Source organism: Pempheris klunzingeri, chromosome 6 (genome assembly GCF_042242105.1).
Source record: "Pempheris klunzingeri isolate RE-2024b chromosome 6, fPemKlu1.hap1, whole genome shotgun sequence".
NCBI lineage: Eukaryota > Metazoa > Chordata > Actinopteri > Acropomatiformes > Pempheridae > Pempheris > Pempheris klunzingeri.
Genome location: NC_092017.1, coordinates 27,159,544 through 27,186,712, shown reverse-complemented (window position 1 = coordinate 27,186,712; position 27,169 = coordinate 27,159,544). Strand labels below are relative to the sequence as shown.

The following is a 27,169-nucleotide window of genomic DNA, read 5'->3' as shown; positions in this document are numbered from 1 at the left end:
TTTTTACCCCACTAATTTTATCTGACAGCTTTAGTAACTAGTTAGTTTACAGATTCAGATAAAAAAAAAATACAAAATAAGATAAGATAAACCTTTATTCGTCCCACATTGGGGAAATTTGCAAATTTGCAGCAGCAAAGAACAAGAACAACAGTGCAAAGATAAGTTAAACAACAGGTAAAAAAATAAAAAGCTATGCAGTATATACAAATATAACAAAGAGATTGCACCGGTCAGAAAAACAGTATTGCACAGACTTGAATGAGGATAAGATATTATACATGATTGATAAATTATAATACCTTGTTTACCAGCAACATTAAGGCAATTGATATATCAATGCATTAATTAATCCAATAATATCATATTTATTATTCTGACTCTACTGAGTTATATTGATGTTAATGCTTTTTTACTGAATTAACATTTTCAATGCAGTTCTTTTAGTTGGGCCAGAATATTATTATTATTATTATCATCGTTATTATTATTATTATTATAATTATATAATACATCTCCTCATTCTGAGTGTACATGTTGTTATATATTATTGTTGGTAGTAGTAGTAGTGGTAGTAGTATTATTGGTATTATATAGTACAGCGCCTTACTATGATTGTGCATGTTGTTATATATTTTTATTAGTAGTGGTATTATTGTTATTATTATTATTATTATTATAAGACTCTGGACTCACCTGGTGCAGTAATTTACCTCTGTGTAATAATTTGTAATACTTCTTTTTTTTATTCATACATTTATATATTCATATTTTACTTTGTGTTTGAAGTTTATTCTTATTCTTATTCTTTTGGAGTTGTGTGTAACAAAAAGCAATTTCCTCCTGGGGATTATTAAAGTAATTCTGATTCTGATTCTGATTCTGAAAATACAAAATATCTGAGTACTTCAAGATTCAAGATTCAAAGTGTTTATTGTCATGTATACAGTGTAGAAACAAGTTTCCCTGTACAATGAAAATCTTGCTTTGCCATCCACACCGAATGCCAAAGAGTGAAAAAGGAGAGGATAGAATAGAATATAAAACATATAAATATAAACTGCTATTGCTAAATATAAATATATTTACATGTGTGATAAATATATTTACATGTGTGACAAAAATACTTAAAATAAAGTACAGTACAGTACTTCCACCAAGCAATAAATACATGAGCCAAAATATGATATACTCTCTGCTTTCTGTCTGCAGGCAGCGTTTTATAAATAAAAATGAAGTTATAATCATTCATGCACTGATTTATATTCATGTTTTCAGTGCTGTGTGGAGGTGGAGCCCACACTCTAGCCACAGCCCTGGCGTCGCCCTGGCAACGGCCCGCGGAGCTAGGGGTGACGCCTCTCTCGGCCTCTCATTGGCCAGATCGGCCTGTCGTTCGGGTGCTAATCCTCTCTCTGATTTGTCACACCCGCTGTCGCTCTCGCAGACTGCACGCTGATTGGCTGGCTCCGGCGCTCTCGGCCCGCCCTCTCCGTGAATAAGCCCCTGCAGCTGCCTAGCAGCGAGGAAAAAAGGCGAGCGGAGGAGGCGCCAGCACGATGTGAGGAGCAGACGCTGGCGTGTTTTGAGGAGCAAAAAGTTGTTTGTTTTAATCTGCCGTCGGCTGCCCGTCTTGGAGATTTGTGTTTACTTTTTAAATCACACAAAGTTGGGAGAAATGTAGGGAGTTTTCGGCCGACTTAGCCGCTGCTTCGCGATGGAGGAACCTGCGATAAGGCAAGTGGTGAAACAGCGACTGGTGAAGTTGGAAACGTTAGCTAGCTTAAACTTACCTGTGTTTTTAGTTTAATGTTGTCGTTAAAGCCTTTTATTCATCCGTGTGTTGAAGCCGAGAGCTGTGTTTAAACTACAGGGTGATGTTTGACAAGTGTGTCCAAGTAGTGACACTATTACTATGTGGTGGAAAGTAACTGAGTACTTTTACTCAAGTACAGTTTTTTGATGTACTGTTACTTTATACTTGTACTTAACTGCTTTTCAGAGGGGTGTATTGTCCCTTTTACTCCAGAACATTTATTTAACTGCTACTTACTGTGAGTTAACATTGTTACAGATGTGCTAACAGCAATTTATTTATTTACAGGAGGTCATCACACCTATAAGAATGATAAATTTGTGATTGACCCACCATTTTCTATCATGTGCACACAATACTAACTCTTGTGCACAGGTTATTATCTTGTGTAAGTGTGCATGATAAATATAACAATATATATATCATCTTTTGGGACTTTCGAGGCTCTGAAAGGAGCCATTTTGCATAATGAACACTTTCATTTTGATACCTCTGCTTTAAATACTACTGTAACTCAAGCAGAGTTCTGAATCAAGGACTTTTACTTGTTAACAGAGACTTTTCCACCGTGCTATTCTTAGTTTTGCTTCAGTAAAGAGTCTGAGTACTTCTTCCACTACTGCTTTTTAATTAAAAAAGAAAAACATACTGACATTACTTTCCACAGAGAGTTTGAGATGTCCCTGTCAGACGGTGCCTCGGACGATGACATGCCCTTAACGTTACCCACAGAGGGCAGCCACAGTGGGAGCATCCGGAAGGTGAGACACCTACATGTATACACAAACACACACTAGGGGGGTGTGCTAAACTTAAGAAAGGGGTCTGGGATCCCCCATAGGTCCTGGGTGGCCCCTTGAAATCAGGAGTAAGGTAACTGTAGATTGCAGGGCATCCCGTTTTTGTTATCTCTATAGAAATTAAATCAAATAAACTGGAAAGAAATCTTCCCACGTGAGGCTTCTTGGGTGTAGCTTTGAGCCGAGAACCCTCCACCCTGAAAGATAATGTCTGTGTTAACAAATATGAGCTGTGAGAGCCTCACTCTCAGGATTTTAGCTGAAAGTATTTGGTTGGTTTCATCAACCTTCATGAGCAACAGGTATAATGGAAGTATCATGGTCTTAAAAACACTTTACCTTTACATTACTTATCAGAATAAGAATAGTTTTTATTGCCACGTGATTTTACACATACATGAAATTGCAAAACAATAATCATAGTAACAGAAAATAAGAAGAATGTACTGCATCAAGAATCAGACATATGAAATACAAACATGCAAAATATATAAACAATATGTTTTTTAAAAATGAAATAGCTGTATAGTCTGACCAGGAATGTGTATCTTCATTATGCTGCTATAATCAGTTTTATCTTCCTGAATGTTGAGATCTCAGACCTCTGCCACCATCTCAATACTCTCAGTTTGAAGTAACATTTGCAAAACATAACAGCAAAGTGTTCCTCACGAAATAATTGCTTGGTTCCCCTGAATAATCCACAGACCTCACTGTGACTGTTTCATCAGCAGAAATTAGTCCCAATGAAAAATGTTGTCAGTGAAGTTTGAAGGTCAAATGATTGATTATTAACACTGTAAATATTCTTACGAGGGTAAGGGTGGCAGCAGAAACGGCAGAGGAAGAGATCTCCAAACTTATATTACTATTACTATATTTTTGCAGTTTATTAATGCAGTTTCTAACATCTATCATTGGCAAATACAAATGTAAGCACGCTGTATATGTTGTTTTATGTACAACTTTTTTTACTCATGTACTTTCTGATACCACTAGGAGTAAGGGAGGAAAATGTATTTGGTTATTTCTGTGAACTGACCCTTAAATTACCTATTGTGGGTGTGTTTGAAATGTGAAACCTGCTTTGCACCTGTATTTGCACACTATTATCATATCTTATATAGTATACTATACAGTACATCAGGCTATATGAATGGGGAAAATTCAGCTACTGTCACTTTCAAAGTTTCTCAAGAGTATTTCACGACATGTGCTCAGAGGAAGTCACCTGCACATCGAAAGGTTTTTAGACTTATCTGCACAGATGTCGAGCAGCCTCCATCCTCCTGCCCCCTGATGGTAGAGCAGAGGTGGGAGCTCGGCCAGCAGTCTAATCCACACAGGCACTCTGAGGATTACTTGACGTGCGCATGCTAAACAAACACCTTAACTGGGTGAGAGGCAACGGGGGAAGATAAAGGGAGAAAAGAGTGTGAGAAAATGAGAAAGTTATTCGAGAGGAGCAGAGAAGGAGATGGAAAGGAGCCACAAGGAGAAGCAGAGGGAGTGTGCGGCATGTTTACAGTACAGCTGCTCCATCGGTCATGATTCTGTACATTAAGTGTTAAACAGTGGTGCATTGTATGACAGATTGCTGTTTTTAGCGAGCAGCCATTTAACAATCAGCTGCTGGACTGCTGTTGTTGGCAAAATGCCTGTTGAAGCGAGATTTAAGAGGCCTTTAAATCCTCCGATAGATGCACAGCACTGACATATTACCTTTTTCTACTAAGCATGTCGCCCCCCCCCCCCTGCTGTACCATGTCAGGTTATTACCATGTTTAGCATCCTCTCCTGGGTTCTCAGTTTCCCCACATCTCTGACACGCTCAGTGACACACCCATCATCTCTGGCAGGCTGTCCTGTCCATTGTGGACTTTTTGCCCTGAATTAAGCCTCTCGGGCAGCTTTCTGTCCAGACTGTGCTGTGCCGATAAGCTCTGCCAGTGAAATGCTATAGTTTACTGATAAAGTTGAAGGTTGGAATCTATCAGGAAGGCCCAACTTCAGGCAAAAAAGTTGCCTGAACCGTGCTGTTTGAACCGTATGTTTGTCAGCAAAACCACATCACCGAGTAAGATGATGAGCAGCAGGTTTTATTAAACCTTCACGTGGTGAAGATTCTTCTTTTTGGATGTCCTACCTCAGCAGTATGGGAGATTAAATAAATCTCTTCCTTAAGCTCATTAATGCTAGTATTATTAATGTTATTTGCACAAATTTAGCACAATATTGTCTTTTCTTTGGAAATTTCGCTGGAAAAATGAGCGCTGTCTTGTATTTAATAGCTAGATTAGACCAAGTAATTTCCAAAATGGCCACAGTCAGAGAGTCACACTTTCCTCTCTAATTGCTGCTGTCGCTCAAATAATTGATCTTACCTTAGTTATTGCTGCTGCGCTCTCTAACTGTCTCTATCTTTTGTTTGTGTAGATGAGAATTTTTCTAACATCAGTTCTCTTTGACATTGTAAAATGGAACTGAAAATGCACGTGGGCCATAGTTTGTCACATATTGTATTTTATCTAAATAAGTCACTTCAAAAAGATGATATCACTGACTGTCTCCTAATCAACTCTGACTTCTTCAGCACTTTTCACCGTTCATCAACTCTTTCTCATCTCTGCAGGGATGTGATCCTTTCGCCCAAACTCAGCGCAGTAAACTGCAGCACCGACGAGCTCGCATCAACCAGCAGATCAACAAGGAGATGCGCATGAGAGCCGGAGCAGAGAATCTGTTCAGGTGAGGAGCTGTTTCTCTCTATACTGATCCTGATGATTATGTGCTACTTAAAGGGTAACTTCAGTGTTTCATACTGCAGTGGATCCTATGGGGCAACTCATAACAATCTGAGTCTGTCAGTGGTAAAAATAACTTTTAATGGACGCACTTTGATGACTTAAGTGTCTGACAACATTAAAGAAAGAATCCCTACAAAGGTAGAGCTGTGAGAGTTAAATCGTTCTTCTCCAAGCTGCCAGACTCCATTGACAAAAACAGTAATTTAACCTCACAGAAAGCAGGAGTTGCTGGCTTCCTGCTGCCTTGATGGGTTAGTTTGCTGGTGTTGTTGTTTGTGTGTGTGTGTGCAGCTTCTACCTGTGAATGGATTTCAATGCGAGGGTCAAAACTTCTAAAGGTGTGTGTTTTCTGAGGTGTTAAGCTGCTTTATCTGTTGTTCCAAACTAGATAACATGGTATGGTGGACTTGATTTGAAAGAACAAACTCCTCAGTCAGCTTTTCCTCTCTTAAGATGTACTGATAAATACCACTGGGATCTCCTCCGGCGTGTCAGCTGCTCTTTGTTAGCTTGTTGGCTCTGTCACATTTGTGGTGGTGGCCTGTGATGGGAAAAGGTCAGAGGTCACTCCCCTCCAAAACACACACACACACACACACACACACACCAGCACCACCCAGTTTTATGGCTCTGTTTGTGTGAACACACACATTCATGTGTCAGTCAGCTCCTTTAGCCACGTTCTGTGTATTTACTGTGTTCGGCTTGTTTGTGTCTCCTCTTCCTTTTCTCCTATTGATATATTTTTGTTCTCAAGCAAACCAATACTTGAACACGACATATTTTTCAGGATGAAAGAGCAGAAAGACTAATCACCCAGCTGAGCTGAGCTGTGCTGGCTTTGTGTTTTTTAAAGCAGCTAGCTGTCATTGGCGCAGCACACAAGAGTTTTATTGGTGAAGAAATGAGGGAAATGAAAAAAGAAACTGTGGCAGAACATCAAAGTATTCTCTCCGAGAACATTAACGTCATCTTTATCCCCTCCAGCTTCTCTCCGTCTCCCTGTGCCTTTGCTTTCCCCCTCTTTCTTTCTCCTTAACTCTTTCTCCAGCACTGCATGTTTGTCATCCACCTAGAGGGAGATGAGTAGAGAGCGATGTGCATAGGTCTGGTCTACACTTTCACATTTACAACAGCCCAGTCTGCAAAACTCTCGCTGCTGCTCTGTTACTCATAAAGGGAGTAGAAGGAGGAGGAGCCACTTAATTAAAGCAAGGAGCCACTTTCCTCCTTCTTATTAGTGCCATGTCACAATCTAATAAGATCAACACAGTAAACAACAGTGACTTTAATTAAAAGACAACCAAGGGCACCCCTCACTGTATCCCAGGACTTGTTTGGCTGCAGCTAATAAAGTTTCACAAAGATCTTGTTCAGGGATAGATAGCAGGTGGGTCACTACTTAAAGTAGTTTAGTCTTTCAGTTACTTTCAAGACTCCTTTGCCTTTAATAAGCACTTTACAGATATATACATATACACAATGAAATTCACAAGCACCGCCTTAAACGATGTGATAAGATGTGTATATAAATAACAGTTAATGCACCAAGACAGTGTGTATCGCACAGATTGAAATAAATAAAAGATATTGTACAGTTTAAAATGCGTAGATTGATCTGTATCTTCAGATCTGTTTGTAGGAGTCCTTTACGATGTTTGGTGCGCTCAGTAGACATTGACCAAAGTCTGTAGATTCAAAGGAAACATGAAAAACACCCCTCAGACATTTCCAGTCCGAGGTGACGGCCTTTTGTCTGACTAGTGATCCAAAATCCAAAGATACTCAGTTAACAAGTCCATGACAACCTTTTGATGATCAATTTGTCATCATTTTTCAACAAAATCATCCAAACATGTATCTTTTTTTCCATCTTTTTTTAACTGCATTAATTAACCTGGAGCTAAAAATATCAAACTGAATGAAAAAAGCATCTGCACACTTAAATCTTTTTAATGCACAAGGTTTCGGTCAGAGATCTTCTTCAAACCTGAAGAAGGTTGACATTAAAAAGACTCTTGCACTGATTTGAGCGCGAGGATGCTTTTTTCCATTTAGTTTGGGTGCAATAATTTGCCACTTTGTCGTATTCTATAGTAAAATTAACATCTTTGGGTTTGGATTATTGGTCAGACAAACAAGTGATCTGACGACATAATCCTGGGGTTTTAGGAAACTGGTTAGGGTATTTCTTACCAAGTGATTAATTGACAATATAATCAAATAACAATAATAGTTGCAGCCCAAAATAAAACAAAGAAAAGCAGAAATTCCTCCAGAATCAGAAGAACCATCAGAGAATGTTTGGCATTTTTTGTGAAATAATGAAATAACATTATTTTTCTGTCGACTGATTAATGTATCGGCACTAATGGGCAGGCTGCACTAAGTCTTTGACAGGTAGTGATTTTCTTTGACTGGATCCAGGCTCTTATCCTAAAAGGTGATGACTCAGTTTAGGGGAAATCAAACAAGTGCTCCTGCCCTTTCTGTTGGGACGACGGGTCACAGAGACAAAGAGGACCCCCACACAGCCGGCCGGCCTGTAATCAGCCGGCTTTGTGTCCACCTCCTGTCCTGTTCCCATGCAGAGATTCCCGACAGAGCCCGGGTAGCTCATCCCCCACTTATTTGTCTGGCACCGTCAGGCCTTTTTTTTTTTTTTTCTCTTTCTTTTCTGTCTGTCCTCAACCTTTCCGGTCAACTGGAATAGTCCACACGCTCACACACAGCATGTCTCTTTCATTTTCACGTCTCTCACTCTGAAACTGTCGTGGAAGTGGGTCACGGTATGAGTGCTGGTGGGTGGGAGGTAACGGGGGAGCTTGTGTGTGTGTGTGTGGAGGGGGGAGGCAGGGAGGGGGATTAAGATGCTAATTACAGATGAAAGAGGGGTTGTAACTCATCAGGGTTTGTGATTGGCTGATGAAGACGTCATGTTGTATGCTGCTGTGTGTGTGTGTGTGTGTTTCTCTGTGGGAGTTCAGCTGTTAACTAGCTTAAGTTGATCTTTTATTTCAGTTAGTTCACTAAATTCACAATATCACAAGTTACTGAAAAACTTGCTGCAGCTGCTCTGATATTCATCAGTCTTCCATTCAGTGCACTCGAGGAGGAGTTGTTTCTTTTTACCTCGAATGCTGCAGTTCGGTGTGCGTGCAAATGGGTGTGTGTGAAGGGGATATTTGGCAGCCCATTTAAAGCTGACTAATCAGATTGCCCTTGGCTTGATCCTGCTGTACATATAGGTGTGTGTGTGTGTGTGTGTGTGTGAGACAGAGGGAGGGAGAGACGGATGAAGAGAGAAGTGAAGGTAAAGTGGTCTAACTGGACAGATTAACATTATTTACGGGAACTCAAAGGTGAGCTTCAGCTGCGGTGTTTGAGCCAAGTTTGGTCATGTGTTACAGAATCACAATTTTCAGCTTCTGCACAGGTCACTGATTGTCATGACACAAGCAAACAAAAGCAAAAGTTTATTGCCAAACAGTCTAAAATACTGTTTATGGAACATCGTCAACTTTCTCACAAAAGGTCTGTACAATTGGTCATGTCTAATTTTATCTACTTTACTCACATCTAGCCTTTATTCCATCAAATATTTAACCTTTATCATTTAGAAGTGTCCATTTTTTCCTTAAAAAACACCAAAAAAAGCCTACATGTAGTGGTGTGTTTGTGGACATGTCTTGCTTTGGCTGCCAGTTTCTTGTGAGGCTAAGCGAGCATCCATCTTGATCAGCGTAGAAAAACATCCTGACAAATGGAAAAATACGAGAGGAAGAGAGGAAAAACTAGTTGGCAAGGACTGAAGCTGAACAGAAAACTGTGCAGGAATAAGCAGTGACCTAACGGCACCTGAGAATAAACCAGAGTTATTGATGTTGTCAGTGATTTAACATCAGTGATGTTTACTGTGGCTGAGTGGAAGAGAATCGAGCCTATTCTGTTCTATTCTATTCTACTCACCTTCATGTCAGTGGAGACACAAGTAACTTTTAAGGTCTGATGCAAAGAGTGTTTATTTATAGTTAAAGTGTATTTTGTATCTATGACCACAGAATCAACCACACCTTGCCAGATCACTTGGACAGTTTGCATATCTGTCCTCCCCAACCTGAAGATGATGGTGATGGTGATACATCTGATGATTCATCCAGCACCAAGGAGTTTAATCTTTCTCTTTATCAGATGAACCTGAGAGGCTCTGACATGAGGAGAGCCATCTATCAGTGTTTCTCATGTGTTTATGAATTTACTTTGGCCTTGTCCATGCCCTGGTTGTGTTTCAGACACATGCTAGTCTGTCTTATCGTACAATTGAGCCAGTGAAATTTAATGATTGCATTATCATTGGCATTTCCAGTGTATATTATCCGTTCCCATGGAAACCCAGTGATGCCTCACATTTCCAGGAACATTGTCTTGTCTTGCTGACCTCAGACCCCCACGTCAGTGTGAGCTGGCTTTCCTCAGCACTGAGACCCCCCCCCTGTGTGGCTGGAGGAGAAGTGGAGAGTCTTGAGTTGAATGAACAGAGGGTGGATGAGATAGTTGCATAAATTAAACACAGGCTTTTTGTTTAAGAAAAGTCCACTGCTGAGTGCGTTTATGCTGCTGCGCTTACAAATCTGTGAACACAGATTTACACCTTCCAAGGACACAGAGCGGCACAGCGGCCCCTGAAGTGTGGAGACCGGTGTCCTACAGCCCAGCGCTAACATCGGAGGCTAAATGCTATCTTTGCATGGGTGCGTTAAGCCACATGCCCCAAATAGAGATGTCGGCTTCTTTGAGTTTTTCATTCTCAAGTGACGGGGACATGAGCATCAGGTGTCAAACAGATAAAGACGAAGAGCGTTACAGTGCTCTTACAGGCACAGCTGCAACTATCTGTCGATTAGTTGTCATCTATTGGATTAATCACCAACTATCTTGATGATTGATGAATCAGTTTGAGTAACTAAAGTTTCTGGTTTCTGAACTCCTCTGTGACAGTAAACTGAATATCTGTGGACAAAACAAGATGCTTTCTTGGGTTTTGGGAACCACTGATCAGCATTTATCATCATTTTCTGACAAGCAACTAATCAATTAATTGAGAAGATAATTGATGAAGAATTCAGTCCTACCTTAAAGCATGAAAAAAGGTTTTATTGATACATCAGTTACTGAAATAATCACGAAATGTAGAAATAATTGCCCCATATAAAATGTATTACACTTTAGAGCTGCAACTACTAATTAATTTATTATATTATCCTCTGATAAAAATGTTTAAAATAAAAATCTTCAGGTTTTGCAAAGAGCTGTTATGACACCGAATTTAAGGAAATTTAAATGATGGAAATGATGTAGTTAAGGCGATGGAGTGTCTGTGACTGAACCATCTCCTGCTCAGATTTGTCTTTTGAAGTTGTTTGTATGTTGGTATGAAGTAAAGTCAAAATAACTCCTTTTCTGTGTGTGTGTGTGTGTGTGTGTGTGTGTGTTAATTTCTGCAGGGCAACAAGCAACAACAAGGTGAAGGAGACGGTGGCTCTGGAGCTCAGCTTTGTCAACTCAAACTTGCAGCTGCTCAAAGAGGAGCTGGAGGAACTCAACAGCAACATGGAGGTCTACCAGACAGACAGGTAGACAGCTCTCACACACACACACACACACACACACACACACACACACACACCATGGCCCAGTTATTTGCTCTATGAATTCGAGGTCAGTCTCATTAGTCTAATGAGAATTATAATTGGAGAAAACAAGCCACGATTAAATTTTTCTATTCACATTTTGTGTGTGTGTGTGTGTGTGTGCTCTTTTACTTCTGTGTTTTTGAGGATCAATTCATACTTTAGACCTTTTTTTTAGAGAGGGAGGACATTTTATCGATTTTTTCAGGTCCTCAGAAGGCTGTTTTTGGGTTTAAGACTTAGTTTAGGTTAGATTTATGTTTGGGAGTTATGTTGATGAAGAACCCCACAAGTTTAGAAGTACAAGTGTGTGTGTGCAGGAGATTTTCCCCCAGCATCGTAGGGTCATGGAAAGGATAAAGCCCCTGATTAGTGTGTCATTAATGACTGGTGGTGTGTGGTGTGTGTGTGTGTGTGTGTGTGTTCACACTGATTGTGAATTGGAGGGTGTGACCCCCGGGGATGTCGGGCCATCAGGGTTAATACGTGGCTTTAGCTTTGCTTATTAGCTGGATGAAGCACTGAATAGTGAGCACACTGGGCTTGAGCAGAGTATTTACAGGTTTTATTGACATGTGTTTTATAACCTGTGAAACATCACACACAGACATACTGTTCTTATTTATTTTCACAGTGAGGCTGTCAACGTTCCCATGATCCCGCTCGGGTTAAAAGAAACCAAAGAGGTGGACTTCACAGTTTCTGTCCAGGTGAAGATGGCATCCATCTGCTCATGTTTCAGCACCTTCATTTATCAAATTCCTTTGTCTTTGAGAGGAAAAAACAGGTCTTCATCGTGTTGAATATCAAATCACATCCAAAAATGTTTTTACATTTCTTTGACAGACATTTAAGTAATATTTATGGGCCAAACGTTTCAGTTTCTTTCCTACAGACACGTCAAGTCCTCTGCAGTTAGTTTAAATATTAGAGAATACATCCGTCTGTTTCCCCCCACAGGACTTCATCTGTGAGCATTATGGAGAGGACAGCTCTCTCTACGACAAGGAGATCAAAGAGCTTATGGAGCTCAGACAGGTAATAAATGCACTCATAGAACGTCATACAAAACAAACCCTGATCTGCTTAGGTATTAAATCTGTTTTTCATTAAAGGGGTTGAAAAAAAACCAAACAGATTTAGTAAAAATATCTTGAAATCCATGAAACGTACATGTCAGAAACTTGCAGTCTCTTTGAGGTTGTCGTTATATTTTTACATGTGTTGTTTGGGCCAGGCCATGCGGACACCCAGTCGAAACCAGGCCGGCCTGGAGCTCCTGATGGAGTACTACAACCAGCTGTACTACCTGGACCAGCGCTTCTTTCCTCTACACAGGAACCTGGGCGTGCACTTCCACTGGTAGGACATGAGCATGTTTTAATGTAAAAGCCTGGAGGTTGTGGAGCTTTGTCTCTCTGTTTAATTACTCATTCACTCAGCTGTGCTTTTTATGAAGCACTTTTTGGGCTGCACATCATTACGTGAGATGGAATATCATCCATCCTCTGCCAGGCCTGTACAGCAGATGAAACACTTTTCAGACCAAGTACAAGTACTTACATTTGGGCACTTGCCGATACAAAGCATGGATGTGATTACTTAATGATACCACTACAGTATACCAACACCATAACAATACCATGCTGCTTGGAAATTGGAAGTTTGTACGACTGTTGTCTTGTTTTAAAAAGTATATTTTCCTTGGTTTTTACTAGCTAGGTAAAAGCTACGTTAGCTTAGCTCTTATCCCGACTCTCTCTCCTGTCCTCCTGGGGTCAGCCTTCTTTTGCTTGAAATGTACATCCCTACTTTCCGTACAGCCCCCAACCTGCTAAAATATGTTAATCAACCACTCTAGTATCGGACTCCATATCCGATACTGGTATCAGATTTGGTGCATCCCTAATCATCAGTACTATACTAACACAGTAAAGAGTATTTCACTATTTTTCCCTAAAAACTACAGCCATGTCTCTGTATTTAGAGTCCTGGTGCTAAAATGTGGGGACCATATGTGTGGATCTGAGTACAAAACTGTTTTGTATGGGTGTAAACACTCGTTAAGGCATTTGCCTCCTCCTCGTCTGTCCCTCAGGTACGACTCCCTGACGGGTGTCCCGTCGTGTCAGCGGACGTTGGCCTTTGAGAAAGGAAGTGTGTTGTTCAACATCGGTGCTCTGTACACACAGATCGGAGCACGGCAGGACCGATCTGCAACGGCCGGCATAGACAAAGCTATAGATGCCTTTCAGAGAGCTGCAGGTAGTGAAACAGCACATTCTGTGGGACTTCTTTTATGGTTGGACATTCTGTCTGCTAAAATATATATAAGTTCAGTTTACACCCACATTAACTTAATAATTGCCCTGACATTTATCTAGTTATTGTTCATCATTGTTTAATCTATCCATTATTTTCTGCAGTTGACTATTCATTCTAATCAATGTAAAAAACCTAAAGATATTCAATTTACAATTATACAACACAGAGAAAAGCAGCAAATCCTTAAATGAGAGGGTGGGACTGGTCAGTGTTCTACAAATCTACATTTGTTAATTTTCTGTCAATCGACTGACTAATTAATGAACTTATTGTTTCAGAACAAATTGTTTTGCATACTTGTGTTAATGTCCAACTCCTTGTGTTCCTCCTCAGGTGCATTTAATTACCTTAAGGAGAATTTCTCCAACGCTCCCAGTCTGGACATGAGTAGTCCGTCGCTCTGCATGCTGGTGCGGCTGATGGTTGCCCAGGTGCAGGAGTGTGTGTTTGAGCGTGTCACCCTCACCACACAGGACACACACTTCACTTCCCAACTCCGCCTGGCGCAAGAAGCTGCACGGGTGAGTTAACACGCTTCTGGTTGCACCACGTCTTTGCTGTTGACACCCTGTGATCCTCACACTCTCCTTTTGTTAATGTGTGTGTCCCGTAGGTGTCAGACGTGTACTTGTTAGTGCAGCAGACCATGACGCAGCCTCTGATGAAGGACTATGTGCCATTTTCTTGGGCGTCCATGGTTCAGGTCAAATCTGAACACTTCCGCGCCCTCTCACACTACTACGCTGCCGTTGCACTCTGTGACCACACATGTAAGTCACACCAAACCAGTCAGAATATTTGGTTCAATGTTTTTAGGAAATGTTCACACTATTGTATCCTCTGCAGTGTAACTAACCCCACACACACACTGTATACAAGAACACACACACTTACACTATATACTGTACATGTAGAGCACAAAGACTGTGCAGAAGAGGCAGCAAGCTGATAAACAAATGACATTAGCTTTAAATAATGAGGGATGGAAACATTGTACAGATAATATGATGCAGACTGACTGAAGGTACTCTAATAATAAAACTATTAACTGTCCAGGTAAACTGAAATCCTGCCCCTCTGGCTGACATGCAGCCTCTTAGAAAAGAGAAATTGAAATAAGAACTTATTGGTTAGGATTGTTAAATACTTTTAATGAAAAATTACAGTTATAATAAAGAGAAAGCTGCTCAAAAGCAGGTTCAGCCAATATATCAACACTTTGATTATCCTTACCCAAAACAATACTCTTCTGTGTACTGTATCTACACACGTTAACTTGTCATCTTATTCTGTAGTGTCTGCAGAGAAGGAGGAGGGTGACGAGGAAGCAGAAAAGGCTTTCCTTCAGTTCTACATCAACGTTCCTGCAGGGCCGCCACTCAGCCAGGTTTTACGAGACCCTGAAAAAAGAAGAAAGCTCGGTGAGTTCACGTACACAAGGACTACGTTCATATTCAGTGTTCAGCAGAGGAGACACCAGACAGCTGCTTTAAGTGGCAGTTACATTTCTATGAAAGTAATATATAGAGGTTTAGATTAAAACATAGCAATAGTTTAAGAAATTCAACACTGTAAGAAATTAGCAATCTTTGCCTTTCATAATCAGCTTTTTCCTCCCCAAGAGACTCGACTGAGCTGAACATCTAAGTAAAAGTAATAAATACCAAAAACAAACAAATGTGATGTAAGTGTAAGTGAAATAAGTCGCAGGATCTGAGGTTTTTTTGCCCTCAGGGTCAGTAGTTTAAGTTGAGAACAGCATCAAAGACGCTGCATTAATAAGAAGTCTATTTAAAAAGAGAATTAAACCTTTATCACCAGTATTGGAGCCACATTCTACCAATAACCACGGATTGTAAAACCTCGTATCGGCTGCAATTTTAATCATTTCTAACATTTCTTTTAGATTTTGTTATTTAATCTGCCAAATGTGCTATTGTGGGTAAAAGTTGTATTCACTCATTTTTTGGAATAATGTCCGTGTGCAGGTAAAGCTCACCTGCGGCGTGCAGTGATCAGACATGAGGAGGCAATGCGTGTCCACAGTCTGTGCAAGATCCTGAGGAAGATGGACATCCTGCAGGACGTGCTCTCCCTCACACACAAACGCTCTTTGGACAAATACTCTGAGCTGGACAGAGAGGACGACTTTGATGAAACCGCAGAGGCTCCAGAGATACAGTGTAAGGATTCGAGTCTTATCACAATCATGTCCTTGGGTTTCTTCAAAGGCGCCATTATAAATCCGAGCTACTCTGTTCTGTTGACAGCTCAAACCCATCAGAAGCCAGACATCACTCCCCCCAACTTCACGACAGTCCAAGTCACTGATATCTTCCAAAAACTGGTAAGACTTTCATCACAGAAATTGTCTGACATTTAGGGGAATTCTCTGCCCGACAGTAAAAACAGATGACGCTCACTCTTCCCTGTGCCGCAGGGGCCTCTGTCTGTGTTTTGTGCACGAGCTCGCTGGGGCCCGACACGAGTGATCTGCCTGCAGAGGAGAGAAGGTGGGCTGGGTCTCACGCTCAGAGGAGACTCCCCCGTCCTGGTGGCTGGAGTGGTGCCTGGAGGCTGTGCAGCGGTAAGACAAACCCCACTGGCCTTTATGTGCAGCAGTGCTCATGTCTTCCACACTCTGTAAAACTAGGACATGGTTTGTGGACATTACAAAAGTTAGATTCAGATTCACGACCCACCAAACAGCCACTTAAATCTCTCTGTTTCGCAGTAATACCAACGTCTTTAAATCGGGTGTCTGTGCCGACGTTTCTCTTCTCCTTCTATTGCTGGTAATTTTTCATCAGCCCCAGCTAGAAAACAATCTAAAATCTGCCTCTGGGCGTTTAATTTAATTAGAATATATGTATTTTCAGTAAAATCTGGAAACGATGAGCCTCAATCACTTTGTGTTAAAGCTACAATAGTTAATTTCTGACCACTAGAGGTGATCAGGGAGACATCTATACAGAAACTAAGATCAGTGACGACATGGGAACAGACTGGTTGTCTACTACCAACTAGCATGTAGTATTGTATTTTGGCATTTAAAACAGATCTGAGAACATTTTCGATTTCGACTCTTTTCCTAATGTTTGTGTGTTGTACAGGAGGCGGGACTAAGGGAGGGAGACTACATCGTGGCAGTGGACGGACAGGACTGTAAATGGGCCAAACATGGCGAGGTGGTCCACATGTTAAAGAGCTGTAGCGACACAGGAGTGGAGCTCAGTGTGGTCACATTACACTCACACGATACACAGGTAAGCTCAGTGTGAGTGATACTAATATAAAATATAGAGCTGTAATAAGAACAATTACAGGATCGTTAAAATTATTTCCACTTTTGTTCAAATACAAATCATTTTGGGCTCTGCTCGTATGATTGAAGTCACTTTCAGAGACACAAACCAGACTTAAGACCAGTTATACCTCTGAATTTTGGGTCAGTGGTAAAGGTTTAGTCTCCAGGACATAAACGTAAGTATATGTCAGTGTGTGTGTGTTCGAGCCGTCAGTAGCTGCTGCTGGCTCATTGCATGCGTTGCCTACCTGTACATGTCAGCAGGCGGAGAGGAGAGCCATCATGCTGTCCCACAGCAGCGATAAAGAAAACACTCGGCAGCGTCTGCTGGGAGGAGCTAAGGGCCAGAGCTCCGCCTCCTTGTTGAACTGGAACAGGAAGAAGAAGAGGGATGGCAGCGGCGTTACTAAAAGACTAGGAAGCACTTTCAGTTTGTCGTTTGGAAGCATCCGGGACACCGAGGCCATGTACTGAGGCAGGACTGCAGAGGAGCCACTCAGGGAATCACAGCAGTGGAGCAGCACATGGTACGATTTGGACAGACCAGCAGTGGTACAGCACCTACACACATCAGCAGGAGGACGGAAAAGCACAAGTTAAGTCCAGTAAAAATGTTGCTCCTCCTCTTTTTTGCTGCAGCGCAGGCCAATGTAGCACACACGCCGGGTAGATTACCTGTTAAGTAACATGTTGCTTTGCCTAATTTTTTTTTTAATCTTGCAAAAAAGGAAGAGTGAGTCTCTTACTATTGCTGCCATGATTATTTTCCAGAGTTGAACGATCCTGCCTCTGAGCAGTGTGCTGTACCGCACTGCCTCTTAAGGTGCGTTCACACACAACGCAAGTAAACTTCACATGCAGGGCGACTGCATTTTAAAATGAATGGAGGGACACAAGTGGCCGTGAACAGATGCAAACTGAGGCACGCTCACCTGAGCTGACCCTGTTGTTTTAGATGTGTTATTGTACAAGTGTCAGAAGTGGTTTGAGCAGAGAGCAGAGGGCACTGAAGCAGCCAACAGGTGAGTTTTGCTGCTCTCCTTTCCGTCCTCTGCTTCCATCACAGTTAGGTCACGGGTTTACGCAGTGACTCAACAGAGGCAGCCTGAGCATGAACCAAAGTGACTTCTGTGCTCCACAAACACACGCCTGTTTGTAGTTAGCTAACAGCTAATGTCTGCACCGTCTGGGGACAATGAACAGACTTCACAGATGGCCACAGATTTGCTTCACTGTCTGCCTGAACACACCTTAACAAGTCTTAAAACTGGACTCCCTGGTTCTTCTCACAGATATCGTGTAGCAACACGCCCACACCAACGCAGCTCCTCATCAGTTGTTAAAAAATCATTCCTAACTAGTGTATCCGTTAATGGACCCAGTGTTCACACTGCTTACCTTTACCTGTGCGTGAGCTGCAGCGATAATGGACATCAAACAAAAGCCTTGTTAACAAATGAAGGGATCCTGTCCACAGAAAGGACACAGGGCTCAGCCACTGTAACTGTAGTGAAAGCTGCATAATGTTGCTGGTGTGAAGTCAACATGACATTTTCATTTTCTCCGTCTATTTTTGCTGAGCCAAGCTGTGCTGCTCGAACTTGTTAACATACACAGGTAGGCAGTGTGTCCCCGGGGTTTGTCTTAATTGTGCTCGTAATGTGAATGTTGAGACGCTTATTTGCATCTTTTCTTTGGACGTTCTGTTTCCTGGTGTTAATGTCTGCTTCCTGTAAAGCACCGTGACTATTGACGCCTGTGACGACACGATCTTATGGGAAAATGAGTGAAACCACCACTGAAAGCCCCTTTACAAAGCACATATCTTGTTCTACAGCTAGCTGCTATGCTACTTGTGTCTTATATTATCCTTAAATGGTCTCTGAGTCGCTCGTTAACCGCCGACGTGCTCCAGAAACCATCTCAAGCTTTCATCCACTGACACTCTACGTCGTACTCCACACATCCTCAGATCAGTGTTCTCAGAGGAACATTTGTGTGTTTAGTTTTGTCATGTTTAGATGATTATAAGCACTTCGGAGGGTCTGATCCAATGGTTTGTAGTGTTGGTATTTTTAATGCACTGTGAATACACAAGGACAAAAGGACAAATCTCTTGTTGATAATGTAGTTGTGACTGAAACACTCATTGAGAGGTTGTGTGTGTGTTTGAAATGAAACGTGACGCTGAGAGAGTGTCTGAGAATGCAAACTGTGCCGTACGTCACAGTCAGCCAATGTTAGGAACACTAGGCGAGGATGTTAGCGGAGAAACGCTTTCTTTTAATTCAGATTGTCTAAAAACATTTTGTAAGATTTTGATACAACTAGAATTGTAGCACAATGTTGTTTGGTCCAGATAAATATTAATTCTGTGTGTTTCTGTTCTATCTGTATATAAGAAGTGCACATAAGTATTTGGTGACGTCCCCCGGTTTGTTTTTCCTCTCCTGTTTGGTAACTTTGAGTTTGACATTTTCAAAACCGCCATCTTGAATTTGGAGCCAGAAGTGACACAGAACTAAAGCACAGCCTGCTTTATCGTCTATTTTACTCTAAATGGTACAATGAAACTTGAAACTAGTGATCTACACTATAAACTCATAAGGAAAGTGTTTGCTGAGGCTCATTTTCTTATTGACTTCCACACAATCAGACTTAATTTTGCCGCCTGCTGGACTTTAGAAAGAATGCATTTCACTTTTCAGAGCTGGAAGCTACAGTACGTCCCTTCTTTTATTAAGTCTATGTTTGTGCCATTGTGATACTTAATCATGAGTACGGAAAGCCAGAGGGGACAAACATAGTGATTTTTCATGTTTTGTTTTCATGTAATCGCAGCATAATTGTTCTAGATGATGTTTTTTTTTTCTGTTTTCATTACAAAAACCAGTGTTGACAATTTAAGACGGCATATCAGTAGGATTTTTTTAAATTCTCATCATCAGGAAATGAACTTCTGATTTTAAAGGAAGCCGATCTGGTCCTGATGCCCTCTTCAGCTCTGAGTGTGTGTGAGTGAGTAGAAATGTGTCAAGGAATCAATTTTCCTTCTGTCTGTTGTTTTGGACTGAATATCTGACCATCCCTTAATGACTGCGTCTGGGGATTTGCACAGTATTTTTTTTCATGTATAAATACAATAAAAGTGAATGATGAACTGAGTCGGTTCCATTTGTTTGAATGTTTTTGACCTGTTGTGACGACCGGTTCCTCGACCTTCTCACTAACAACCAGCTCACAATTATATAGAATATGTTTTAGTATTTCCTGTAAATGTAACAGCAGATAATTCCTTCAATAAAAGCACTGAACACTAGACCACCTATTTTTCTAAACTCTATCAAAACGATCTTTTCATTGAATCACAATTTGAAATAAGTTTAATTTTTTTAACAGTATTTTAAATGTTTTTTTGTGAGGTTGTTTGCTTGAACATATTAATGATTAGATTACTGTATCTGCATGAGTTTCCATTATATCAGCTACACTACAGGTGACGAAGTAACCAAACTGACAGAATTAGAGCTGTAAGAATTGATTTATGTCCACTGGGGCAACAAAACATCAACAAAGTCTGCCAGATAAAATTATTTGTCCCTGCATATCCCCTGAGTTATTAACCTTAAAGACATCCAGGCTCATTTACTCTTTCTGATCATCTTTATCGTGTATTCAAATGCACTCTTACCTTTGAGTGGAGCTTGTGGACGGTTCAGATCATCATCAGACACGTGAAGTGGTCCCGTTTCTTCCTTGGATTAAAAACATAGCACACTGTGAAAACACTGCACCACAAGGACAAGTCCTGCATTCAAGACTTACTTAAGTTAAAGTATGTTAAGTATTATTAGCTAAATGTACTTAAAATACCAACAATAACAGGAGTCATTATGCAGTAAAGTGGTCCACTTCTGTGTATATATTAATCTTACTGTTGTAATATTACTTGTGGGTATTTGAGGTCAGTTTGCTGGTGTTACTGAGTGGTTTTGGTGTTTTAAAGGGATCATTTGGATCCAAACTATAGTTGAGCAGCGCAGCAGTAGACCAGAAACTCTTTTGTCCTGTGGAGGTAAAAATCACTATTTTTGTCAATGGAGTCTGGCAGCTTTGAAGAGAGCAAAGAGGGAGTGACCTGGGTGTAAAAAGGTTGTCTGATACAAGGAACAGCAGTGAAGATGTTCTAAATATAGTGGGCAGGTTTGGGCTTTTTTTTTTTTTTTTTTTAATTTAGCGGGCCGACCTCCATCTACTGTGGGTGACACACAAGCTCATCTTCAAGAAAAACCATACCACCCCTTTGATCTACAGCAATGCATTATGGTCTATAATATCATCATATATTTGCAGTGTTGCTGTCTTGTGAGCATCTCTGCAAGGTGAACACTTCATGAGCCTGTTTTCAGCTGTGTGAGGCATTTTGAGGCTAATCCAAGTGGTTTTAATAGTTTATTTAGCATAAGGAGGACAATTTCCTCAACTCATACAGAAATCTTTCAGTTTTTCAGTAAAACTATGATTTAAAATTTGGAGATAAGCATTTTTCACAGGACAGGAAGTGGATTAAAGTCAGATGTAGTGGAGCAAAATGTATATTATTTGCCTTGAGAAGTACAGAGTCACTTAAAGAAGAAATACTCAAGCAAAGAACTGCCAATATGTACTTACAGTAACTCCTCCTCCTCCGATGCTGAGACAAATTCACAATGTTAAGCAGATGTAAAAACAAACCTCCACAGCTAATAAGATACTTCAGGAGGTCTCAGAACTCCTCTGGTGTCTTGTTTCTAACATAATCTGGTTAAATGTACCTTCAGCTCAGGTGGAGAGCTGCTTCTCTTTCATCGGCGCCTCTCTGCACTTGATGCACTTCATGGGTTTGAAGATATAGACCTCCGACGCCCCCCAGTGGTGGCATCAGTGAGACAGTGAGGGTTATTATTACACAATAGAACGCTGGCGGCCAAAACTATGCAAATAAATAAACTGGAATTATCCTTTAAAAGAATGGGGATTGAGAGATAACCAGCGTGCACCAGAGACAATGCCTGTCTGGTTCTTTCACATAGTTGAGTGATGGATTGACACCTGTCCCAGTTTCTAAAAGGTCTAACCTGTCCTCCGCTCACTACACAGGGCTGATTACACATGTACACGCTGTAAGACACACGTCTCCGTCTCTGCTTCAGACTTCAGTGTAACACTGAAGGTTTCTTTGAGCACGAGAAGAAGAGAAGTCTGCTGGCGTGAAGACTTATTCTGAATACTTCAGCATAAAAGCAGTCAGAGTTAGAGATCTGGGCTTTCAAAGATGATTTATTAAACGTTTTGTGGGTTTTTGGGGAGAACTACTGGGTTCACAGGGTCCTTCAGGTCCAGTGTAATATGGATCTGGACATTATTCTTTTATACAACTGATCCAAACCACGTGATTCTCCTGCAGTTACAAGTGTGAGCACAATGAAAAGAGGTGACGAGATGACCCCAGTCTGAGTCCACGAGGAGCTACAGATGCTCCTTTGAATCGTTTTACTTAAACTTTATATACAGGATGAAGAGCAGGTGTATCCTGGTGGAAAGTGCCGAGCAGGAGGAGCACACATCTCTCCGCCACTTTAAATGGACACCAACAGTGACGGGGAGTCCGGCTTCAGTCCACATCTGGTCCTCCTACGATCCTCGAGGGGCGACCGCTGTCCCCAAGCCGCTCTGCTCCAGCTCTGCTATCACCGACATGTGTTTGAAGTCCGCAGGGCTGTGGTTGAAGGTCTCCACCAGTCGATACGTCTCCAGCCTCTGCGTGCCGTAGAACAGCTGCACCTGATTGGCCAAGCACTGAGCCTGGTGCACAGTCTGGGAAGAGGAGGGACAGACGGTTCAACATATCGCCAACATTTGACTATTTGAACCTACGAGTCTGGTTTGACACACTGGAGGGGGCTATGTTCAGTCTGTCTGTCCCCTGATGATCTTCTCTCTGAGCGAGGACCTTATTCTGTATATGTACATGTCAGGATGTGCACTTGTTCAAGTACAGGACACTGAAAACATTCACGCTAACTCATGTTCCACAGAAGATCATCTGTACAACAACCAGCTACTCCTGACTGAGCCAGCAGCACGTGTGCATTAACACCAGTAAGGCCCAATAAAACGCTGGTAAACAGGGTGAAGGACTTACTATAAACTTGGGGTCCATCTCTGCCGTCATGAGGACGACACCCTTCTCCTCCTTAAGATCTGGGTAGTGGTAGAGGATCAGCTGACTGGGGGCGTTCTCGCCCAGCATCTGGACACCAACAGGGAGAGAGAAAACTGAATCAATCAACACCTCCTGGTAACATGAGCTTAAGATATGATAAGATTAGATATTATGCTGATTTACTGATGAATATTTAATATTTCAGGCCAAAGAGCAAATCAGAAACTTTAGCAACAGTAGATCTGCAGTAACAGACATTTAGACATCATATAGTTTTTGTGCAATTTTGAAACATCAAGACTTGTAAATGACCGTTTTTGTTTTCAATAGAGTTTAAGACTTTAGAAAAATGTGTTTGAACTGTTAATCATCATTAAAACGGCTTCAAAATACAAAATAAACACGTCTACTTTAACCTGGAAATGTCAGACTGATGTCAAATCAAGATTTTGCCACCTAAATCCAAGGTTACCACCAAGTTACACTGCAATTAATAAATATAACTGTCTAAGTATATGATTAGTGTTCGGTTCAAAGCTGTAATTCATCATTTAATGCACATTCAAACTACATCACAGATGAGGATCTTTGGTTGATTTGTTTAACAGTCTACGATCTACACAATGTGAACTTAAAATCTATCTACTGAAATGATGACATTAACCTGCACTGTCAGTGAACTTGCACATGAAAGCAGCGGTGTTAGAAGCCCACACAGTGCTCAGATGTCCCAGGTGTACATGAAGGCACCGTGTGAAGTGGAGTTTACCTGGACGTTGATCAGGGAGGTGAAGTGGAGCTCGTGTCCGGACCACTGACCCAAGAAAAACTCATAACCCTCCTGCTGAGGCAAAGCGTAGAGGAACTGAGGGGGGAGGAAAGCGCAGAGAGGGAGGGATAGAGGGGGGAGTCACCATGGTGAGGAGTTAGACAAATGAAGAGGAGACGATCTGGACTGTCTGGGTGTGAGCAGCTGGGATCTTACCATCTGACAGGACTGGGATCTGCTGAAAATCACCTCGTAGATCTGTGTCTGCGATATAAGAGAAGATCGTCATCATTAGATCATCAGCCAGTGTGAACATTATCGTTATAAACTACTGTGCAGCTGGTGTCAGACTGTGTGACGCACATCTAAACATGTTCAACAGTACAAGAAGAAAGTAAAAAGGTAAAAAGTGGAGTGAAAACTGTAGAAAAACTAAACACTGAGGTGGGATTTATTTCTAACCAGGAAAAATAACTATCCTCCTCTTTACCTTCAGCAAAAAGGTACAGAGGAGAATATTTCAGGGGATCTGGATTAGCAGCCAGAGCTAATCACTAATCAATGTCATGTTAAAAACACTAAGATTCAAGATGTTTATTTGTCATGTGCACAGTAAGAACACGGTGGTGACACTCAGCAATGAAATTCTTACTTTGCTCATTTCCCTTCACATAGACAAGAGAATAAAATAAAAAAAGAATTATAAATATAAAAAAAAAAGAAGGCAATGTACAGAAGAATAATTTAAAAAGGATAGTGCAAATATAATGTGCAAAAATATTCAAGTATTTATGGATTGCGGAGGTAAAGTACAGTGTGGTTCACAGCTTATATGTGTTTATTTAAGAGCCTGACGGCCTGTGGAGAGAAGCTGTTTATCAGTCTTGTTGTTCTGGCGGTGGTGCTCCTGTAGCGTCTGCCAGAGCAAAATAAAAGTGTTCTTCTGCAATAAAACTACATGAAATGAGGAGATTTTGTAAATTTAATCAGCAAATCTAAAAAAAAGACACATTAAAGACATAATAAGATCAGTGAGGAGCGTTAAACTCACCGGGATGGCGGCGCTGATCGTGTCCTTGGTGGAATAATATTGCATCCAGAGCTGAAGAAGAACAGAACAGGTGAGACGGACTGAAGCGCTTCAGCTGCAACAGGAAACGATGCGACAAGACTGGTTAAAGCCCCCCCCACCCCCCCACAGACTCACCTCTGTAATTTCCTCACCCGTCTTGTCCCGGATCATCTCCAGGTTCAGGATGGAGCTCAGCGTCTGAGGAGCAAAACATCACAGTCTGCCTTCATCTTCATCATCACCACATTGAAAACATCTCACCTGACTCATTCTTCCACACAGTAAAACCAACGAGGAGAACAGGTGGAAAAACTGTGGATATTTGACCAACATCTGGGCTGTAAAACCATCTTTGCCCTCATGAAACAGTTTAGACTGAACTTTTCCACTAACAGGATGACTACTAACTGTTATTTTAGTCATTAATTCAATCAGTGATGATTTTAATATCCGATTAATCATTTATGATTCATGATAAAAACACCAAAGTTTGCCAGGTGTTCATGTCTGTTTCACATCATCGTCAAATCATTTGTGAGCACTTTGAGTTTAAGGATGTTCATCATAGATTTTAGAAAACAAAATGGAATAGGGAGCAGCAGATTACTGAACTTAAAGTGAAGTGAAGCTCCTCCACCCGTCTCACCTTGTTCTTTGTGAAACCTCCTGATGCTTCATCGCTGGCAGCCAGTTTGTCTTTTTTCTCCAACTGCAAAGATTCACACACAAACAAAAAACAACATCATCATCAAACTCACAGCACTGAGCTCAGGGGAGAGAGACATCTTCTCTAACCACAGAAGTGGACGGAGCCGCTGAGAGGTTCAGACGTGTGTGTAAACGTGTCTTCTGTCCTGTATATTCACGCCTGGCTGATATTCTACCTCCTGCTCCATGAGCCTGACGAACTCCGCCTGCTTGGAGTGTCCGAGCACTTCCTTCTTGGCCTCATGACGCTTCTCTAGTCGGGCTTTGTACTCCTGCGGCTCGGAGCTGAAAACAAGTCAGACGATTTCAGTGAAACACCAAACAAAGGGAGCAGCTTCCACCACTCTCACACCTGTGCTGCCCTGCTGCAGGTAGCAGAGTCTGATAAAACAGGTGTGTTTCACCTCATTAACTTCAATGTGGGGATCCTGTGATGTTCTCTGTTTTGAACCAATGTGAACTGAATATCTTTGGTTTTGGTCAAACAAAAGGAACCTGTGACGTCCATTTTCACTGTTTTATAGCCGAAATGATTTAATTAATCCAGAAAACAATCCAACGCTTCAGGAAAGATGAAAAGGCCTATTTATAAAGTTATATTGACAATCAATCTAGCAGCACTTTTCTTAACATCACTGATTAGGTGGAAATGTGCAGGGGGGGTCCAGTTATTTACAATAACTTATAAAAGCTTTAAATAAATAGATCTTAGGTGAACTCTTGTGTTAAATTCGGCAAACATCTGATGCACAAAAGAACATCTGTTGAAATCAAACGCCAGACATTTAGTGAGACGTGACCTTAACTACAGAGAAATGAGTGTCCCAATCAGATATTAATATTAAAATGTTATAGGCAAGTAAACCGATTGGTACTTTAAATGTAAACCGAATGTATCATTAGCTCCTCTGAATATAGATTAAATCTTTTGGGATGGTCTAAATTGTGTTTTCACTTGCTGAAAAGCGAATTATGTGTAAAATAGCGGATTTTTCTAACGGAGATTCGGACATCGTGCTGACATTAGCCCTCTGACCTGCGCAGATTCTGGATCTTGTCCTGGTACTTGTTGTAATACGGGTTCTCCTCCAGATCCGGATCCTTCCGCACTGAGAAGGCCCGGAACTGCGCCGGGACCAGCCCGGGGATCAGCGGCCTGATGCCCGAGGCCCTGACCGCTAACATCCCCCGGTACAAACATGACATTTGTAGCAAAGCCGCCGCCATCTTTCCATCGCTGCCGTCCAACATCTATAAGGTTCCGGCCGGCAACGACTTTCATACATTGGTTCCGCAACGTTACCACAATAAAAGGAAAGATGAGCTTTTAATAGTTTTTTTCATATAAAAAACACAATAAATGGCAAAAAAAAACAAGCTACTGATCAGATATATAACAGTTTATGTTTTTTTTCATGGTTTGCTTTTTGTCATTAAATTCTGCAAAAAATATAAACATATTACTTTTTAAACGTTTAAATGAAAATTAAACATTTTAAAAAAACAATATGTATATATATGAAATAAAAGCGAATAATTGACGACTTGCTGTTTAAATGTGGTCCTGACTCATTGAGACCACTGGAGGTCACTACATCTCTTCATTAAGAGCTGCCAGGACATCTTCAGGAGCTTTATGAGTGCTCACTGATGTCTGAGCTCTGAATCCC

General features: G+C 41.2%; 2 protein-coding genes across 2 annotated transcripts; one reads left to right on the top strand and one right to left on the bottom strand.

Annotated features, from left to right (window-relative positions):
- The first annotated feature begins 1,677 nt into the window (after positions 1–1,677).
- rhpn1 (rhophilin, Rho GTPase binding protein 1) lies at positions 1,678–17,219 on the top strand. Its single transcript, XM_070832677.1, has 16 exons — positions 1,678–1,741; positions 2,488–2,577; positions 5,249–5,364; positions 10,928–11,056; positions 11,748–11,823; positions 12,074–12,151; positions 12,351–12,475; positions 13,212–13,378; positions 13,772–13,959; positions 14,052–14,208; positions 14,734–14,859; positions 15,427–15,621; positions 15,709–15,785; positions 15,879–16,025; positions 16,552–16,704; positions 17,010–17,219. The coding sequence occupies exons 1-16, from the start codon at positions 1,718–1,720 to the stop codon at positions 17,217–17,219; spliced, it is 2,058 nt and encodes a 685-aa protein (XP_070688778.1). The 5' UTR covers positions 1,678–1,717.
- Positions 17,220–22,046: 4,827 nt separating this feature from the next.
- On the bottom strand, positions 22,047–26,750 carry atpaf1 (ATP synthase mitochondrial F1 complex assembly factor 1). The gene is made up of 9 exons (XM_070832416.1): positions 26,536–26,750; positions 25,676–25,784; positions 25,438–25,500; positions 24,927–24,989; positions 24,771–24,821; positions 23,936–23,983; positions 23,720–23,815; positions 22,930–23,037; positions 22,047–22,601 (listed from the first exon to the last, which is right to left on the bottom strand). The coding sequence occupies exons 1-9, from the start codon at positions 26,748–26,750 to the stop codon at positions 22,419–22,421; spliced, it is 936 nt and encodes a 311-aa protein (XP_070688517.1). The 3' UTR covers positions 22,047–22,418.
- Between the last annotated feature and the right edge of the window lie 419 nt (positions 26,751–27,169).